Below are 21,270 nucleotides of genomic sequence, written 5' to 3'. Positions count from 1 at the left end.
TGATTTTTGACCAAAGTTAAGCAACGTCGGGCGTGGTCAGTACTTGGATGGGTGACCGTTTTCTTTTTGCATTTTTTTCCTTTTTTATTTTTTGCTTTATGGTACGGAACCCTTCGTGCGCGAGTCCGACTCGCACTTGCCCGGTTTTTCTTTATACGTGAGAAAACACATGTCTTCTAATTTTATAGTGTTCACGCTCAACACTCGACTATTCTCTTTTTTTTTAGAGATCCGTCGCCGAAAATAAAAAAATGCAAAATCGGTAAGTACCCTTTATTGGTCCAGTCCGTCTTTACGTTCGATTGCCACAGTTCGAGTGCAATCTTTGGAAGCTTTACTGTAGGTACCTATAAAATGAAGACATTTTGGTTAACCCCGGGTTAGTGGGATGGTGCAAGGCGTTAAGCGGTCTTCAGTTCATATCGAACCGGCCGCGCACGAAAGTTTTAATCTCAATCTAACTGGAAAATATTCAAATTAACCAGACGCTAAACAACGGAAATTCATTCAGAATCCAATTTAATTAGGCCCAGCCGGGCTTAAACGTCGGCTCAATAAAATGATATAGGTTTTAAATAACAATTGAACCTTAATAAACGGTCCTTGAAACGGTAGATATTTTGTTATACGAGTATCAAGTGTAGTGTTTAAAGTGAAACCTATTTATGTATGATCACTAATAAACCAAGTCACTAATAGTTATTTAGTTGGTGATTAGTCTTAACTTGGTCTAACTCTACCCATATTTTACCTATATTTTTGTACAGGTCATCTATTTTTAGAAAGCTGCGATTTACAGATGTAGTGCCACAGAATAAATAATAGTACTAGGTACAGAAGACTCTAAAAAAACGCGTCCGTTACGTTCAGGACAGCTATGGCCGCTAATAGGTGCCTACGGCGCCACGCGCGGCTTAGGCCCCCCCCACATCTGGCGTCTTTCGAGCGTCGGCGTCTGTCGGCGTCGGTCCAGCGCTATGGAAAATGACGTCGCTGCGCAGTTGCGTCGACGCTGCGTCGACGTTGCGTCGACGTCGGCCATAGAATTGTTGACGCCGACGCTCGAAAGACGCTAGATGTGGGGGGGCCCTATGGCTAGCCACCAAAATTGGTGTGGCACGGATGTACTTTTGGCTACCTGTAGCAAAGCGACGAAATCGCGGAGTGAGCCACGCCTGGTAGTGCATAATTATTTTCCATCGTATTTTCTCGGAAAAGTTCGTATTTGTCATGCTACTAGTCAACTTCAGTAGGTACCTACTTTTTGTACCGAGACAGACTGAAATAACAAGACACGTTCGTACGTTTCCGTGAAAATACGATAGAAAATAATTATGCACTACATCTGTAGGTACATCCTCTTTTTTTGCTGGTAACTTAGAAAAAAAACCAGTGTTTACTTATAGTTCGTTTTTTTTAGCATTAGAAATAAGGTAAACAATCTTGATGTGTCTTTTAATTGAAAAACACATTTTAAAAATAAGTTACGGTAAGTATGTAACAATTATGAATCTAATACGATCATTTATATTCTTCTGCTTTCATAAGTAATCGTTTTTGATTTTTAAAAAGCGTTTCTCAATTAAAAGACATGTTAAGATCGCTTACCTTCTTGCAAGTTCTTTCTAATGCTAAAAAAAACGAACTATAGAAAAATCAACATTTGGTGGTAGGTAATTACTGAGATTTTTTTTTAAACTGCTGGGTTTTTTTAACCAATGAAAATTAAACAGGAGTTGTAAATTGATAAATTCAGCAGTGGTTAGTAAATAACAGGTGGAAATAATCTTTATTTATTATACAAGTATGTCACTGAATTGAAATAAAACATTAAACACTAGACTCAAATTATTATAATCATAATACATAATTAAGAAATTAACACCACATAATCAGGGCGCATCCCTTGTCCATAACAAAATCAACAAATAAAAATAAATGCAGCTTTCGACACTTAAAACAAAATAAGGTTACTCCTATAGAACTCCTTTAAAAAATTTGGCAGTGTCTATCAAAGAAGTAACGCATCCGTCTCTTTCGCACGTTAAAACTTATCTCTATTGTTGGGAAGAGACAGCTGACTTTTCTTGAAAGAATGCAACAGCCATATGGCATAGAGTATGTCGTTGGGTAAATATAGGTTAACCTATCGTTTCTTCATCTCTTCAATACTGGTCTGCAACAAAATAAAGTATTTAGGCAATAGTACAGTCGCCATCAGATATATCGGAGGGGACGAGGTGCTCAAAAATATCTGAACACGCACTTAACGCCTTGACTTGATAGAGGCGTGTTCAGATATTTGTGAGCACCTTAGCCGCACACTATTCCAAAAAATATCAAAAACACGTGGCATTAAATATGTACCTTATGTAGTTGTCATAAGGCAGTCTTTCATATGGAACGCCACATACAATCAAGTATGTGGGCCTTAAACTTAACTTTCTTTAATATCACGCATCTGAATTCTGTTTAAGTACAGATTTAAAAAAAAATAACATGACATTTCAGAACAGAACACAATAGAACCATAGCATAGCAAAATAATCATGATATTTTACAATGAGATTAAACTTCGTGGGCGTGTTTTTAATGAGTTTATATCGTCGGGTGACAAGCAAAAGTCACTAAGTACTATCAAAAAATTAAAGTAACAATGCACTTTATTACACTTGTAACACGGTTACGGTTACGGTAATTGTCCAATAATTTCAATGGTGTTAGTTAGTGACTTTTGCTTGTCACCCGACGATATGTTATTTTACTATGTTAGTGTAAATCTAATTCTATTTTCACGACTTTTATTTAAAAAAAAACATACAACCGAATTGAGAAAACTTGACTCCAAAATATTTTTTTCGAATTACCACAAGCCAGTATGTTATTATAGGATAGGTCATATTATGCCATAACTTACTTCTTCTGAAATCCGAATTTGCTCAATAGAGTGGGTTGATTACTAGGCACGGAGACAGTTCGCTTCAGTCCCGGGACTCTGCAGGTGGACTTTTTGAAGCTCGGTTTGTACGGCTGACTTAAGGGTAGTGGTCTTATGGTGCCATTGTAAGCTGTTTTTGGAGGGGAATCGCCGAAAGATTCCTGTAAAAAAATAATACATATACTGCCGAATCGAACTTCAAGATATTCACAAGAGACTACACGTACTAGATCCATTCTAGACACGTTATAGTTTAGATATCAACTAGTTCTCTTTTGCAGCGCAATTCAGGCAACCAATGTCACTTTTACATTAGATAGAATAAGATATCTATTAGATGTGAATTGGATCTCTAAGTCACAGTGGCGGCGCGTCCATAAAAGCCGATTCCCACCGGCTTGCCTACTTTTGGACGTTTGAACAGAGTTGTAAAGGAAATATGTATGTCAAATTAGCCCCGGCTTGCCTATGGATATGTTTGACGCGCCGCCACTGCTAAGTCATATCCTGTGGAAATCGTTCAAGAGTATCTCCAGAATCGCGCAAATGTCAAATTTGACAGGTTAGATCTTAAACATATCGTTATCGTATCTTGGTGATGTCTAAAAGATATCTAATAGATGTCTATTTCAAAATCCGAATCGGGCCTATAATGTTTTTAAACAACAAATCACGTACGATGGTCGCGGTTAGTGGAAAATGAAGTGAACAATTTTTTTTTATTAAAGTGAGGTATTCTGACGAGCAGTGTCAAAAATGAGATTGTTGCTCTCTCAAGTCGTCACCGCATTTGTAAGGTTGGTATTCCACCTGTCCAATTTCTTTGTCCAATGTGTATTTGCATCTCACATTTTGCTTAGTGAGAGAGTGAGATGTAATGCACATTGGATCAAGAAATTGGACAGGTGGAATACCAACATTACCAATGCGGTGACGACTTGAGGCAGCGACCGTCTCATTTTTGACACCGCTCGTTAGGAAATAAAATGCTTGATTGTCACTATCATGTCGATAATTGCGTCTATCGTCAGACCAAACTTTATTTTATATCATAAAGGAAGATTTATGAATGATCTGATACTTTATCTTGTATAAGATTCTTTCAAAGTTTTATTATAGGATTTATAGGTATAGCAATAACATATAGTGTATACTACCTGAGAATCCACTGGGGTAACCAAATTCTCCATAGGATAAGTGTTTTCTATCACAGATTCTTCACTTAAAACTTCTCTAGACACTTCATATTCCAAACGCATCCTAAACGTCTTACATCTAGGGCTAGGCTCCAACACAGGACTAGGTAATTTCACAGGACTATTGCACGGAGAATTCTCCTTCTGAGAACTCCCAAGCTGAGAATCTTCAATCTGAGAACACTGAGAATCTATCTCCACTTTATTCTCGATTTTAAATGGATTTTTGCTCACTCGTTCCGGAGATTCTTGGTCTATTTCAGTTTTATTCTCAATTTTAAACGGATTTTTACTCACAACTTCCGGAGATCGGTCTATTTCAGCTATATTTTCAATTTTAAATGGATTTTTACTAGTCCTTTCTGGAGATTCGTCTATAGTCACACTCGGTCCATTAAAAAACTTACTTTCAACTACATTACCGTCTAAAGTCGTTCTAGGGAACTTGCTCAGTCTTTTCAAAACTGAATAAGTATTGCTTAAACTTTTCTTAAAAGATCTTTGCTTATTCTCTAAGATTGGGGATTTGTTCTGAGGTAGATTTCTTTCGATTTCGGCGCCTCGGAATGCTGTGTTTGGGTCTTGCGAGTTTAGCGAGTCTAGACAGGTATCGCTTAGGTCTAATGTTGCGTCTGGGTCTAGTTTTGGTTTTTTCAACGCCGGTTCTACGCAGTACATGCTGCTTAATGTTTCTATTGATAAACTGAAAAGGAATAAAGTATGTTAGTACAATATGTATCTAAAAAGATGTATATGTGTGTATTTATGGAAGAAAAGCATGTGCATTTCTCAGGAAACAAAAGCAAATAAAAACTTTGTACAGTCAGCAGCATAAGTTGCTAAGCGGACGAGGTGTTCAAAATGATCTTGACGCGACTTTATTTTAAGATAATTCAATTCAATTCAATTCAATATTTTTATTTCGAATAAAAAAAAAAACCATATTATTGTTAGAACAAGCAACACTTATAAATCTATATTAGTAATAAAAAGAACATAAAAACAAACAAAAATAATTACTTATTTACAACTAAAAGCGGCGTGGTGCGGCGACCGGCGGCGCGTGCAGCCGCACCCAGCGCGCGAACATAGGCGAGTCCCAGCGCTGCGCCAGCACGTTTAGAATACTGTTTGGGCTGTGGCGAAGACGGTCGACTAATGACGCACACCGTTTTCTAATTATTGCGTCGAAACTATCGGTGTGCGCCTCGGCAAACATAGTTGACGTGCTACAGTAACGCGGCAGCCCAAACAGCACTCTAAACGCGTTATTGTATTGTACGCGAAGGGCGCTGTATGCCCGCTGCGTAAAGCTGACCCACAGATTGCAAGTGTAGAATGTTTGGCAGTATGCTTTAAAGAGCGTTAGCTTCACTTCATTACTACAACGAGCAAATCTGCGGGCCAGCATGTTACTACGAACACACAACGCCCTTCGCTCCCTCTCTATGTCATCATCATCTGTCATGTTTTCTGTTACCCAGTGGCCAAGGTACTTGAACTTCTGTACAACTTTTAAAGCGGTACCACAAAGGGTAACAGGTGTCATTTTGTATGATTTTGGCCCAGCTTTAAATTGCATTACCTCGCTTTTCGAAGTATTGTACCTTAACCCATGGGTAACTGCATAAGTTTCACATATCTTCACCAATCTCTGTAGTGCACCAACCGAGGGGCTCAACAGCACCATATCATCCGCGTAGCTGAGGTTATTAACACACACCCCATCCACGTGACATCCGACATAGGTACTGCTGAGCTCCCCGATTAACTCGTTCATGTATAGATTGAACAGCTTAGGTGAGCTCAACCCCCCTTGCCTCACCCCGCAGCTCATCCTATACACGTCAGAGTGCACGCCGGCCCATTTTACAGTATTCGACTGGTGGCCATACCAATACCTAAATAAAGCCGTGACCTCCCGAGGTACGCTGGTATGGTCTCGTAACTTATGCCATAGCTTGTCATAAGCCACCATGTCCAATGCTTTTGACAGATCCAAGAAGCAGGCGAAGACTGGCGTCTTGCGAGTGGTGTAGTACTGGACAGTTTGCTTGAGACATAACACTGCGCTTTCAGTAGATAAGCCCGGCCTAAAGCCAAACTGAGCGTCATGGATGTTCAAGTGTTTTCCCAGCACGTCGTCAAGCAAACCATCCAGTACCTTAGCGACAATCGTAGCAAGCGATATGGGCCTGTAATTGGATATGTCAGAAGCGTCTCCAGTTTTATTCTTTACAATAGGAACTACAACAGTATGCATTAAATCCTCCGGCAAGTAACTATGGCTAATACACATGTTATAGAAAAGAGATAGAACTCTAGGCAGGTGACTTCCAGCGTACTTGAGATGCTCGACACTGAGGCCGTCGTGACCTGGAGATTTCCCTTTCACCATGTTTTTAATTTTAGTGGCCACTTGCTTCGCCGAGAATCTTATACTGGGAGTCACCACATGATCCTCCGTCTCGAGCGTCTCCGTTGACTGGTGTAGCGGTGAAGTAACAGTAAAATGGTCTTTAAACGCGTTAGCAATACCGGTCAAATCGTGTATGCCAGCCACACTCACCGGAAGACTCGACTTAATATTGAATTTATTGGTGTTTTTAGTATGATTTTTAGCTAAGATGTCCATTTTAATATCGTGTTCGTGCTCTTGACAGTATTTAAGCCTTGATTTAAACGCCTTTTTTGACTCGTGCATCTTATCATAAACATACCCATAAGCTGGTTTACCGTACGATATCCACCATAAGTACCAGAACCGAGCCTCGCGGTGAGTATCGCTAACATATCTATTCCAACCCGTTATGTGCCTGCGTTTTTTGTGACTAGAGTTGTTATGACTAAGCTCTGCGCCCTCCTTTAGAACAGATATAATATCTAAGTACATATTTTTCAGAACCTGCTTATGCGAGTCATTACAACACATTTTTTCGGCACAGTCACAAAACTCGGAAGGAAAATTAACATTTTTAAATTTTGAATTACAATAATTAGAATAGTGTTCGGTTTGCTTACAGTCTCTTTCACCCCAAATTACTTTACTGTGCGTAAATTGAGGAATACAAATTTTCGGTTTAACTAAATTATAATCGCATTCAATTAACAATGGGTAATGATCGGACCAGTAAACGTTATGTAACACTGAGACACTCAGTACCGCGGGACGCGCTGCATTAGTCACCACACAGTGGTCCAGCCAGCGCTTGCACCCGTGCGCTTCACTGATGTACGTAAATGTGTCCTTTGATAACACCTGCATATCTACGCATTCCCAGTTTTGTTCACTACAAAAGTTTAGCAATTCATTGGAAAATAACTCACCGGGGTGGGCATTAAAGTCTCCGAGCACAAACACTGATTCCACGTCATTATTTTCAATTATTGAGTGAATTTCACCTAAGCATTGTGTGAACTCGATTAGATTTTCTGTCGAGTCCGTTGGCATGTACACTGACATCACAATCACCGAGCGGTCATTAAGTAATATTTTAATAGCCGATAGACGCGTACTAATAAGAGCGTGTCAAGGTAATTTTGAACACCTCGCCCGCTTAGCAACTTATGCTGCTGACTAGGGTTGCCAACTTTTTTTTGGTGGAATATAGTATTTTCCAGAATAAGGCATCAAAAATATAGTACATTTCATAAAATTTAGTACTTTTAGATAAAATACTAAATATGAGTGTAATATACGTTTAATCGGAAATATAGTATTTTAGCGTAATATACATATATTTTTCCAAAAGTATATAGTACAGAGAGCCAAAATATAGTACAATACTATATAATATAGTACGGTTGGCAACCCTACTGCTGACTGTAAGTGCAGATGTAGTGAATAATTATTTTCCATCGTATTTTCACGGAAACGTACGAACGTGTCTTGCTATTTCAGTCAGTCTCGGTACCAAAATACTGAGCTTGACTGAAGTAGCATGACAAATACGAACGTTTCCGAGAAAATACGATGGAAACCAATTTTGCACTACGACGTCTGTAATAATTATATGTAAGCATACTTTTCAACCATTTCGACGCCGTGTAAAACACAAAAGCTGTCACTCGGACGCCACGTCACCGAAATGTCAAAACTGAAATTGAACTTTATGCATATGTATGTAGGTCTATTTTGCTCTGTGGTCTGTGACCGATTAACCCGTCGACTGCCTTGTCCCGTATACGTCACAGACAATTTGAACTTTAATTTACAATTTCAAGGTTATTAATTCAATACCAAATTTTTGACACGGGAGTTCGAGGGGTTAATCCGTCTTTGGCGTTGGTCCTGCGGATATATCGGTCATTGGCGTCTAAAAGGTTAATTATATTTGATCTCTTTTAGTACCTTTCATCCTGAGTCTCCGGGACAACCTTAGCCACCAAATTAACCACCTTCCTCGTCCTAACCGTAGGCACAGCTATGATCGGCTCTACTTTCTTAATCTTCTTCAGCCAAGGACTATCATCATTCAAGTATTTTGCGAAGTCCGGGCTCCATATGCTGGGGTGTGGCGCGGTTCCTTTGTCCTTCCAGCTATCAGTTTTGATACCGTTTTCCTGCAAAAAAACTCAGTGTTAATTAGCATATAGCTTCAATTAGAAATAAACCTCATCGACAACCACCAGTGTGGTACCTTTTGGTTGATAACGTCACCTATAATCTTACCCCCTTATTCATAAACGTTTACTAAAGTTGAAAGGCCAAATAATAATCGTTGGTCCCTTTCCATCATACCAATACGTCGGAAAGGGACAAACGATTATTATCGGCTTGTCAACTTTAGTAAACGTTTCTGAATAAGGGGGTTAGTTTTTTTCTCTGAATATGGAATGCCTGATCTTCTCTATTCTTCTTATTTTAAGCATACTCCTTTCCATTCCCCTTTGGCATGAAAGTATCATCCTTTTTTGCCTTTGATGAGAATTTCCAAGTTTGACATGCGTAGGTTAAGGTAAGCACTTGTCCATTACTTTCTTTTTGAGTTGCTCTAAGGTTTTTTGGGTTACTCTTTCAGGTGTTTATGATTTTTCTCTCTTGGTCATTTGATTTGGCATCGAAACTTATTTGTTACAGCAAATAAGCAATACTTATAGGAGATTACGAGCCCTGATGCAAATTATTTCGTCTAGTTCCACGAAACAATTTTGTTTATTTTAATAAATTTTACACATGAACATAAAATGACCCAGTAATGGGAACCATAATAGTAATGTTTAATGTAGTTTATTTTGATCGTATAATAAAATTGCATGAGACTTTTATTGCTGAAAAAACGTACTTTTCAAAAACGTTCTCCAAATCATATTGTCCTCTCCTACAGCACTGCTGCATGCATGGGCTCGAAACAAAATTGTCAGTACATTGGCAGAGCCCTGTTGCTTTCCCTAGTAATAGCCCTTTTCACATATGTTGTAAACCCGTCAATAAAAAAATTAAAAATCGTTATTTTTTTCTTTCAGTACAAACGGTATTTCTTGTATTTGGATTTAGTTATTGCAGAGTATTACCATATAAAATTAAATTACATTAGTATAAGCATTAAATATTAGTAATTTTTAAACTAAAACATTATTTTTGAACAAACGCGAGAACCTCAAAAAATGGTCTCACTAGACGAAAACATGTGCATCGGGGCTCGTATTATCTTATACCTTTAAACGAGCAATTCTTGTATGTAATATTTATTATATATATTTTATTAATTATTATATTATGTATATTTATTTATATATATTTCGGGGTTCTCGGATACGGCTCCAACGATTTCGATGAAATTTGCTATATGGGTTTTTGGGGGCGAAAATTCGATTTAGCTAGGTCTTATCTCTGGGAAAACGCGATTTTTTATGTTTTCCGAGCGAAATCTCCTAGGTATTATTTATTATACTAATTGCCTGCCGAGTGGCTAGTAAGAAAAATGAAATAAATTCATATTTCGATAGGATTATTATGGGTCTATTACTTACAACAGGTCTGTAGTCTGGGTGCCAGTCATCCATCCTCTTCAAGGAGAAGGGGTCCAAATTTCCTAAAGCTAACTGGAACGCGGTCTTAGGGTCTAACAATTCGCCAGCATTCACGCACAACGCTCTTTCTATGTCTGAAATTAAACAAGAGTGAAATAATCGATAATATGTATAATGAAGACGCTGGTTCGATTCCAGATTTGGACCACGAGGCCCCGGTCACTTTTTTTCGTACCTCATGACATGTATTTCAGTTTATGCCGGAAACAGATTTTTGTATAATATGCTAGTAATTTCGATCTATTCTATACGGATACTCACCGTATCAAAAGACCCCATACAGTAGAATCCGCTTATAATGACATCGAAGGGAAATGACAAACACGTCAAACTAAGCGGATGTCATATAAAACATAGTTGTACAACTTCTTATTTTTCTTATGTTTTCCAAATTAATCTCAAATTCCTTTGTGAGAAATGAGTTTTATTAAACTTGTAACAAATATCAACTTGTCACTGAGAATCAAAACTAAAATACCTTTCACGCCACGAACGCACCAAACGTCCTCGCAGGGAAAGACGTGGTGATGGCCACGAAAACCAGCGAATGTGTCAGTATAACCGGACATAATTTCATGTAATTACGTCATAGTAAACGGTTGGTCAGTATAAGCGGAGTCATAATAAACAGATTCTACTGTACATTTAAATATCCAAGTTTCACTGAAAATGTTTTTTTTTTACCTTCATCATCAGGTTCAGTCAACCGCACCATCTGCCTTTCTATAGGATCGTAGACGTACTGGTGTTTAAACGTCGCTTCGGCCTTTAGGAAGTTCTCCCGGTATTCGTCTGTCACTGTGAGGCTTGAGCGATTGAAGAAGCTTGGCAGCTTCTTGAGGGCCTGCAAATGATATGGTAAATATTTCAATATAAATAAGCAAGATCCGTAACTCGGGAATCCAAGTTTAAAGAGCTGAAGAAAATGCTAACGATTTAAATTATAGTAGTGACTGTACAATATCATCACTAGAGATGCAACGGATAGTTGTTTGGCCGGATACCGGATACCGGCTTGAACATCGGCCGAATATCCGGTATCCGGCCGCCGAATATTCGGCCAGCGGAACTATACCTACATTTCGGTTTTACAGGTGCGCATTCTGTAGGTTTGACCTGTTTCCTATAGTCCGTTTTTTTTAGCATTAGAAAGAACTTCGCAGAAGTTTGCTTGTGGTTCTAAATCTGGCACTTTTAGCGGTAACAATTTGAAGTAAATTATATGTATTGACCATGCTACATTAGATAATTCAATAATTATTAACAATAAACGAGCCTGATAAAAACTGCACGCTTGCTTCTGCGGAGTTCTTTCTAATGCTAAAAAAAAACGAACTGTAGTGAATGTTCGCGCGGACACATTTCTAGGTTCGAAATGAGTGCGCGTGCAAGTCAGTGAATGTTTAAATTGTTTTAAAATAATAAACAAATGCGATATTGATCAAGACTGTTTCTTAAATCCAATTAGTTTACTCCGAAATAAAGCAATATTACTATCCGGTATCCGCCCGGATATTAAAATCATGGCCGGATAGGCCGGATACTGGATAGTAACCTAATATTCGGTGCATCTCTAATCATCACATAAGAATTTACGTACATTGGCAAAATTGCTGTCCTGCGTAGCCGTAACAAACTGTCTGGCCTTAGCCAATCCAATTCCAGGCAAAGACGCGAGATAATCACATCCAGACATGATGCACATCTGCCGGAACTTGTCGAAGCGGTAGTGCTCGATGGGGCACCGCATCACCAGAGGCAACTTGGCGGTCTCCACTAGCGTGCCCGTGCCGTCGAGGTCCATTTTGAAGAGAACCTGGAAATTATAGATTAACCCCCTTATTCATAAACGTCTGCAAAAGTTGACAAGCCGATAATCGTTTGTCCCTTTCCATCATACCAATACGTCGGAAAGGAACAAACGATTATTATCGGCTTGTCAACTTTAGTAGACGTTTATGAATAAGGGGGTAAGTACATTTATCAATGATGCAAATAGATGTGATATACTCAAGAAAAAGTGATCAAGCCCTCTGGTGGCCGAGGCCGGAATCGAACTGGCGTCTTGAGCTTACGCGGCTAACGTCCTGACCACTAAACCGGTCGGCCACGGCGGTACCATCATTTAGGGTTATTCAAGTGAAATCCAGGTACTAAATGCAGTAAAATCTGTATTCTATTTTATGCAGGATAATTTCTCAAGCGACTTGAAACGTATATATGTCGGCGGCCGATCGTAAGATCAGGCATATCGTCAAACGTGAAAATCTTTGACTCGTTCCCTGAGTCGACGGAGCCCCGCTGGGCAGTTTGCCCTTCGGGCATCTGAAGCAACCTAACGAACCTATCCTACCTATATATTGGTTTAATGTAACTATCGTCAAAACATTACACAGGAACATTACGATCTGCCTGATCTTACGATCGGCCGCCGACATATACATGATCAAAAAACAAACAATAGAATCTCAGGTTACAGAAACATGATTATTACGAAATATATTGATTCTTACCTTATTGCACCCAAACAGTATCAAGTCAGAGTCCTCAGTTATAACCAACTGGGCTACATTCTTGATGTTCAAGTATGCCAGCTGGGCGTCCGCCTCGTATGGAGCGACTATGCAATCCACGTTCCGCTTACGACATTCCTTGATAAGGCTTAGGGCCATAGCGTGAGTGATGTCGACGCTTCGCCGCATGTAAGACCGGGCTTCTTCGATCTGTGGGGTGCGGGGAACACGGGAATTAATCGCGTAAAACTTACGTTTACCTGCCTGGGCTATAACAGCGAAAATCGAATTTCGCAAATTGCGGGGATTTTTCTGTCACTCTAATTACGCCTTCGTTGGAGTAAAAGAAAAAGATCCCCGCAATTTGCGAACTTCGATTTTCGCGGTAGCCCCTGTGACCACGAACGTAACGTCACGTTCGAAACGTCAGGCCATAAATAAACTAAACGTAAGTTTTACGCGATTAAGTCCCGTGTTAGTTATAAAATTACGAGTGAAAATCGTGTTAGTTTTACTAAAACTAAAATAGGTATCATACACCAAATAAAAAGCGACCGAGTGCACCTGTGGTCGAGACTTAAAAATAATTCATAAAATAATTTGATTTTTTCCCTAGTTTTAAGTTTTATGTATGAAAGCTGCAAATACATGATCCTTAGTTGTGAGGGAATGACAAAGAAGAAGGCGAAATACAAATACATATCAAGACTATCAAGACGCAAGTCGCGTGAGAAAGACAAGTGTCTCTTGTCTCTGTCACAGAGTTCCTATTAAAAACGAGTTAACAGTATCTCGCGCGCAGATAGTTTCGCGCCGTGGCACTCACTCGCTCACTAGACCACTAGTTAAAAATTAAAATATATATTTAGTAGCATAGTGTTCTGCATTATGTAATGCTGTTTTTAAATGATTCAAATTGTTGTTTAATTCCAGTTATCTAAGTTAATAAATACCTTTCCAAGACTTAATAATTCAGCTGCTCTTTTCTTTGATATATCACGAGACCTGAAATATTTACATTCTTTAATAAGAAATATACTTACATTTTATTAAGACCTTGATAATTTTAGTTAAACCATTGTAATAAGATGGAAAAATGTATACTTATTTATGAATCAACTGTACATTAATTGATTGTTTGTTCTTTTAAAAAAACAAACAAATAAAACCTTGAGAACTATTCATACTGTTAATGAAATAATTTTACAGATGCCAAATGTTGATATGATTAAATACACCCAACAACTAAAAAGTTACTGAAAATGTATTTTTTTAAAGAAGTTTTAGAACTAATTCAAAAGAAAAATAATCCACAACCTATACATCTATACTAAGTACCTACTACATAAAAGACAATATTATAGATTGTAATAATAAAACAACACATACTCTCTCCTCTTAGCTTCAGTCATAGCTTTGGCTGGCAGGTGGCGTCCATCAAACACCAGTATTGGCTTGATGTTCTTTGACAACAACATGGTCACATACTTCAAGCAATACTTTATATGTCTGAAATCAAAAATGAGTTTAGTTGCTTCAATTATTTAACTGTACCTTTCAAAGCCTGTTGGCTCCATAAGTTGCCACAAAATTACATTTTCAAGGTTGTTTGACCTAATACCATGCCAGTAGGCCTAGAATATGATTATGTCACCTGTCTTTTTCTAACTGTATTAATTAAAGAGGGACGGGTAGTCTATCTATCAGGTGAGATACCGTTGTGCCAATCCTGTGCTAGCTCGGCAGTAGATTGTGTGTGTGTGTGTGTGAGTGTAAACAGCTTTCAATAAATAAAACAGCTAAAATAGTACTTGCAGCAGTAAAAAATTATGAATAGTTTTTCTTTATCGCTGGAAGGCTAACATAATGTATGTTAGCCTTCCAGCGATAAAGAAAAACTATTTATTATTATTATTACAGCTTTATTTATTTCAGCGAATATAATGTTTGTTTATATGTTGTTGTATTATTTGTTAATTCTTTTCACTGATCCCTATTGGGTAAAAGCCTCCTCGAGTCCCTTCCATTGTTCTCTATCTGTAGCTAATTTCATCCAATTTATTCCTGTTTTTCCAACTATTTGAACTATGTCGTCTGACCAGCGCTTCTGTGGCCTTCCTTGATGTCTTTTTCCAGGTGGTCCTGTCCATTCAGTCACAGTCTTAGTCCATCTTTTGTCTGTATATCTTGACACATGACCAGCCCATTGCCATTTTAGACGCAGTGTTTGTTTTAGGGCATCCACAAGTTTAGTTCTTTTCCTGATCTCTTCATTTCTGACTTTATGTATTCGTCTTAACTTCAACATACTCCTTTCCATGGCATGCTGACATGTGGAAATTTTATTTTTTATTGTATTTGTGTATGTCCATGTTTGACAACCATATGTCGGACAAGGTAGTATGCAAGTGTCCATTATTATCTTTTTTAACTTTGGATGGTAGTCGCCTTTAAGTACTTCTTTTTGTGACCAGTATTTTCTCCATGTGTTGTTTATTCTTCTGTCGACTTCTTCTTCATTTTGTTTTTTATTGAAGGACACTTGTTTGCCTAGATAAATATAGTCATTTACGTACTCCACTTCGCTTCCATTCACTTTTATTATCCAAGTTTTAGAGTTGGTCATTACTTTAGTCTTTTCTATGTTCATGTACAGTCCGACGCGCATGCTCTCATTTGCCAGAGATTGCATCATTTCTTCTAGTTTCTTTGATGACTCGGCAAAGATGACAATGTCGTCTGCAAATCTGAGATGACTGAGATATTTGCCCCGTATCCACAGTCCTTGGTTACTCCAGTCGATTTTTTTGAAGACTTCTTCCAGTACTGCTATGAAAAGTTTGGGTGATAAGGGGTCTCCTTGTCTTACTCCCTTTCTTATTGGTATTTCCTCTCCAGTTTTTTCCAACCTTACTCTGCTGACGCTTTGATTGTAGATGTTTCTGATTATGTTTATGTAGGTTTTGTGTACTCCGCAGGATGTAAGTGCTTTCCAGATTGACTTGTGCGTTATGCTATCAAAAGCCTTTTTATAGTCAACAAAGGCTACATACAGAGGAAGGTTGAACTCACTGTATTTTTCACAAATTTGTTGTAGCGTATGTATATGGTCTATAGTGGAGTAACTACTGCGGAAGCCGGCTTGTTCAACTGGTTGATTTTTGTCTATTTGCTGTGTTATGCGATTTAGCAGTATTGATGTGAAGAGTTTGTATATGCTAGACAGTAAGCTGATTGGCCTATAATTGCCAATGTCTAGTGGGTCTCCTTTCTTATAGAGAAGAACTATATCTGATATACACCATTGTTTGGGAACTTGTTCTGCTCTAAATATCGCATTGAACATTTGTGTCAGGTAAGGAAGCAATAGTGGTGCACCTATTTTTAACACTTCGTTACTGATGTTATCGGGCCCAGGACTTTTTTCCATTTTTAGTTTTTTAATATGTGCACTTATTTCTTGTTCACTTATTGATTGTAAGTCACTGCTTTGTATATTTTCCCAGGAATCATCTTCTTCGTTGTGTCTAATATCCGGATAGTCACTATAAAGTTCCTTGTAAAATTTCGTAGCTACATTTATGATGTCATCTCTTGTCTTGGTTTCGGTCTGTCCTTTTTTGAGTTTCTGTATCCATTCTTTATTTGTAGTTAGTTCTTTTTGAGCCCTTTTGCTGCTTCTATATTTTATTAGGTTATTTTCAATAATTTTTTTCCTATGCTCGTTGTAGTCTCTCTTTATAGCTTTGTTACATAGTTTGAATAGTGCTTTTAGTTCTTCTTTCATTTCTTTTGTTTTGTTTGGAGTTCGAATTAGTTGTGTGCGGCTGTTTATAAGGTTAATTGTTGATTTCTTTAGTATTTGATGTTCATTTCTCGCACTGTTGTTGGTTTTTAGACTATTTATTATAACATTTTCCAACTTGTCGTAGTAACTCTGTATGTCATAACAATCTTGTATCATTTCCTTTTGCAATTTATCTTTTAAGTTTGTTATGTACTTGGCTTTTTCTTCATTTGTTTTTAATGACATTGGTGAGGATTTATAGGATCTTCTGGACTTTTTTGGTGTTTGTAGTATGACAGTTGATCTCACCAGTCTATGGTCAGATGGATAAGATATTTGATTCAAGACTTCTATATTTGTTATACATTTAGGATTATTGCACAAGATAAAGTCAATTTCGTTTCTAGTTTTGCCATACTACTACTACTAACATACATGCATAATGTAAAAAATATGTACTAGAGTTTGTTCGAAAAGAGAAGATTTGTGGAATGCTTTGAGCCCCACACATTCCACGACTCTTTTCTTTCTGTACAGACTCTATACAGTTATAATTTTTAAAGACGGCTTTAGTCTACCCAATTATAGGTCTTTTTCATTCAAAAAACGACAAAATAAAAAGTGTTAGCAACTCACATGTCAGTCTCTTCTCCTCTTACTAACTTATCAGCACAGGCAAAGGCTCCCTTGTGCAGCCAACAATACGAGTCTATGACGACGGTGCACCCGCTGAATTCCCCCACGTTAGCTCGCCGCGAGGCATTTTCCAAAAACGGGATCAAACCTGTGATACCCATAATGGAGATTCCAAAACACTTACAAACACGATTTATTTATAAATACATTTATGTCTATCGTCATGACATGATTGTACTAGCGATTATTTAATAAATGCGGTCATAATACTGTAGGAATGGGAATATTTGGCATAATAATTCGCCCAAATTCCCAAAAACATTGAATTAGAAAATTGACGTTGACAGCTACTGTCAAAACATAGAAATCCCGCCTTTTGCACAATACAAAAAGTGTTCATAGAGTATGTTAGAAAATTGTAGAATCTGCAACAATTCAAACAAAATTTATATTTATTTACCGTTTGTTGTTGCCAAAAGCATATTTTAAATTGCTATAATGTATCCTAATAAATTACACTATTTTCTCATAATATTATTTTAGACGTATATATTTTGGTCTAATAAAATATTTTACTGGATGAGGGTAGTTCACAATCAGTCGCCATTTTTCCAGTCATGTGTAACAGCACAAATTGACCTCTTTATTTTATTTCAAAGTATAAAATTTTAAGACCGGTCGTAGTGTGCTACAAAAGTTCAATTTATGATTCAAATTCAATTAAAATGATATTTACTCCACGTTTGGTATCATCGGCTGCTGCAATCGTTGTGACTTGTTTTGTGTCGGCCGCGGCCTTGTATTACAGAAGTCGGAAAACCGAGATCAATGAAGTGATGGTGTTCTGTAAATTGCAGTACAACGTTTACAATTACTTCGACAAATTACTAAACTTCATTGAGTCTGCGACGAAAAGTGTTAACGTTTGCATGCCTAGCATCCACAATCCGGCGATACAAGGCCGATTGGTAAGATTGATAAAGAAGAAAAATATCAAAATTCGTATCATAATAGACCGGACAGGATACAACGAATTCACTGAAGTTTGTATCAGAGAACTAAAAGATGTCGGTAAGTAGCCAACGCCCGTAATACCGCACAAAAACGAACTAACACTTAACTATGAAAATGAACTATTAAATTCTTATTGAAGATCAACTAAGTACTAAAATAGATTAGAGAACTGGTAACTTTAATGTTATTATTCAAATTACAGGTGCAGAAATAAAATGCAAAATTAACGAACCAGTTAATTTTAAGATGCAACATAAGTTTTGCTTAGTCGATGATAAAATCCTTATGACCGGAACTCTGAACTGGGGAAATGACCGCTCTTTCGACCATTGGAACTACGTCTACATAACCAGCAAGCCACAGCTAGTAAATCCGGTAAAATCTGAGTTCTACGTAATGTGGGATGATTTCTCAAGCGACTTGAAACTGGAAAGTCCATCCGATACTTACGACAGTGATACAGAAACAATTGAAGAACACCGAATAAATGGAACCCTAGTACCTGACCATGACCAACTGGCAATTAGGAACATTTCTACAGTCGATAGGGAGACTCAGGTCACACCGGATCTAAGCTTAATATAATTTAAACTTTAACTTCATAGAAATAAGGTCGCTTTAAGAGCATTTGTGCAATAGTACAAAACGCCAATGTGACGTTTATTTATGACACTTCGGGACAAAGTGTTAGTTCAATATTTGACATTTTGATCAGACTTATTGCACAAAATGTTCGAGAGCTGGCAACCCGCTACAGCAACGTGTACTGCGACAGTTACGATCTTTGTAATTGCTGTTTAGTAGACATAAATAACTGGCAATACTTTCATATTTAATTCCATATTTTATTACTAATGAATTAATATTTTATGTAAGAGACTTCTGAATAAAAAAAATGAATTTACTGATAAATTAATTAACAATGTATAACTGATTAATCATAATTTTACAAAATAAGTCTAGGCTGGCCTTTTAGCCATTATTTCATTTTCTGAAACTAAAGCTTGTCTTTTAATTTTATTTTATTTTTATATTGAAAACACTTTTAGTAGAAAGTGTTTATCCATTTCTATTTTTAAATCATTCTATTTTTCAATGAATACTCATATACTCTTTATTCTTATCTCAATTTTAATTTTTCGTTTTATGGTCAGCTAATTGTATTTTTAAGAAATTAAATGAAATTTTAAAAATGATTGGGTTTCAATTTTATTCAATAAGATTAATAGAGATACACATACAGTCCATACAGAGATTAAGTCTTTATAAAACGCAACCCTGAATAGTATTCAAGTTTGGAATCTAGAATGTTCAAATAGGTGTTTAAACAGATTTAAATCAAATCTGAATTTTATTTTAGTATACTAAAGGTCATGACTGACATGGTTTTCGTTTTGAGAATCAAACGCATTACTTAATCCCATAAATGAAATTTTGTTGATCTGTTGAAAAATCTTCACATTTTGCATACAATAAATATGAGACCTTATTACTCCCTTAGCCTACATTACTTAGATTATATTATATCAACATCAACACTGGTAGAACAACTATGTATATTAAACTATTTCCCCTCTCTATCTAGAAAGAGACAATAAGTATCTAGATTTATTTTAGGCATAAACATGGACATTCTATCAGTGCTGGTAATACAAATTACATAAAAAAAGAATACTTCTTCAGTTGTCAATAAGAATAGTTTCACTTCAATTTTTTCTGCTATGAATGGCTTATTGACAACCAACTAAGTACCTTTTGGCTCTACAACTATGTACCTTTTGGCTCTAAACTACACATATAAAGGTAAACAAATTCCAAAAGATCTTGTAACTTATTCACCACCCCTAATAGCTTTATATTTAGCTATTTCATTAGGGAAGGTCTTTCCGAGCTCACTGAGGAGATGGCTCTTGAAGCGCTTGTAGGAGTCAATCTTGCCTTTCACTTCCTCATTCTTGGCTAGGGCCTTGTCAATACAGTCTTTGGTGTAGAGCTGTGGGTTGCGGCCCTGGTCTATGTAGCTGAAAAAATTAAGAATAAATTAGTCAACAGTCTTCCTGTTGAAGATTGGAAAAATTTAAAGAATTGGTAGAATTTTTTTTTATCCTATAATATGCAAAGTGGATGGCTCATGGCTTATTAATTCATTTGGAACATAGTTACGCATTATATTATTTTATAGTACCTTTGGAGTACCAATGACTTCAAACTCAGAGTGATTTGTTTTACGTCTTACATACAAAGAAGGATAATATAATCTCCTGATTGCTTTCAATATGTTATTGTATTCTATTAATGCTCAAGCTTGATTTTTCAACTTTCTTTGTATTGTGCAAGTACTTGTAAACGTCAGGACCACAACATTTAAATACTTACTCAAATACTTCTGTAGGAACATGGATATCTTGAACTTGAGATTTCAGCTTGTCGACTTCCTGAAGGCCAGTTACGAGCGATTGACTGAAAAACGAACTCAAAATATTAATATACTATGGTAAAATATACAAAAAGCAAAGAAGATAGAGTTACTTACATCTTTTGATTTAAGACGCTCTGACCCTGCGGTTGGAAGTCGCTGACAATGATACGTATTTGTCGGACGTTCTCAATAAACATTTCCAATTGAGTTTCCAAGTTTTCCAGCGGCGAAGACATTTTAAATTCTATTTATTTTCGATGTAATAATAAATTTCTGTTTTAATAGAACTAGAGTAAAGCACGCAGGTAAGGTAGGTGTTTGACAGTTTTGCTTTTGACAGCAGGGTTGCCAACTCCAATTTTTTTTTACCCCTGAGCTCAACTTAAAAACCCCTAAAACTGTAACTATTATTTTGGAAAACCCACTAAATAAAAAATAAAATAAATTATTATAGATTTTCCAAATTTAGAACATTATTATGATTTTCAACCGGTTCGTCATTTTAATGATCATACATATGAACGTTATACATAGATGGTCAAGAAAATCTTGTCAGTAGAAAACGGCGCGAAATTAAAATTTTCCATGAGATGATATCCCTTCGCGCCTACATTTTTTCAAATTTACCGCACTTTTCTACTCTAAAAAAAAAACCCTAAAAAAACCACTAAAAATATTTAGCCCCTAAAAAAACCCCTAGCTGGTTTATTTCCCCCTAAGTCTAGTGGTAAAAC

General features: G+C 37.0%; 4 protein-coding genes across 4 annotated transcripts; 1 reads left to right on the top strand and 3 right to left on the bottom strand.

Moving 5' to 3' along the window:
* Nucleotides 1-1,837: 1,837 nt before the first annotated feature.
* LOC134669118 (exonuclease 1) lies at nucleotides 1,838-17,535 on the bottom strand. The gene is made up of 11 exons (XM_063526657.1): nucleotides 17,104-17,535; nucleotides 14,070-14,189; nucleotides 13,634-13,685; nucleotides 12,681-12,890; nucleotides 11,768-11,983; nucleotides 10,852-11,011; nucleotides 10,108-10,241; nucleotides 8,486-8,697; nucleotides 4,096-4,837; nucleotides 2,918-3,099; nucleotides 1,838-2,176 (listed from the first exon to the last, which is right to left on the bottom strand). Exons 1-11 carry the CDS (start codon nucleotides 17,262-17,264, stop codon nucleotides 2,158-2,160), a joined length of 2,208 nt encoding a protein of 735 aa, XP_063382727.1. The 5' UTR covers nucleotides 17,265-17,535; the 3' UTR covers nucleotides 1,838-2,157.
* Nucleotides 5,145-6,109, bottom strand: LOC134668582 (uncharacterized). Its single transcript, XM_063526023.1, has one exon. The coding sequence runs from the start codon at nucleotides 5,969-5,971 to the stop codon at nucleotides 5,165-5,167; it is 807 nt and encodes a 268-aa protein (XP_063382093.1). The 5' UTR covers nucleotides 5,972-6,109; the 3' UTR covers nucleotides 5,145-5,164.
* A 193-nt stretch (nucleotides 17,536-17,728) lies between the features above and the next one.
* LOC134669121 (mitochondrial cardiolipin hydrolase-like) lies at nucleotides 17,729-19,310 on the top strand. The gene is made up of 2 exons (XM_063526661.1): nucleotides 17,729-18,174; nucleotides 18,320-19,310. Exons 1-2 carry the CDS (start codon nucleotides 17,829-17,831, stop codon nucleotides 18,700-18,702), a joined length of 729 nt encoding a protein of 242 aa, XP_063382731.1. The 5' UTR covers nucleotides 17,729-17,828; the 3' UTR covers nucleotides 18,703-19,310.
* LOC134669122 (mediator of RNA polymerase II transcription subunit 10) lies at nucleotides 19,311-20,862 on the bottom strand. The gene is made up of 3 exons (XM_063526662.1): nucleotides 20,651-20,862; nucleotides 20,494-20,577; nucleotides 19,311-20,138 (listed from the first exon to the last, which is right to left on the bottom strand). The coding sequence occupies exons 1-3, from the start codon at nucleotides 20,770-20,772 to the stop codon at nucleotides 19,949-19,951; spliced, it is 396 nt and encodes a 131-aa protein (XP_063382732.1). The 5' UTR covers nucleotides 20,773-20,862; the 3' UTR covers nucleotides 19,311-19,948.
* Between the last annotated feature and the right edge of the window lie 408 nt (nucleotides 20,863-21,270).

The sequence above is a fragment of the Cydia fagiglandana genome, chromosome 11, assembly GCF_963556715.1.
Source record: "Cydia fagiglandana chromosome 11, ilCydFagi1.1, whole genome shotgun sequence".
NCBI classification, from domain to species: domain Eukaryota; kingdom Metazoa; phylum Arthropoda; class Insecta; order Lepidoptera; family Tortricidae; genus Cydia; species Cydia fagiglandana.
Note: the sequence above shows the minus strand (reverse complement) of the source record. Positions and strands in the feature narration are given on the sequence as shown.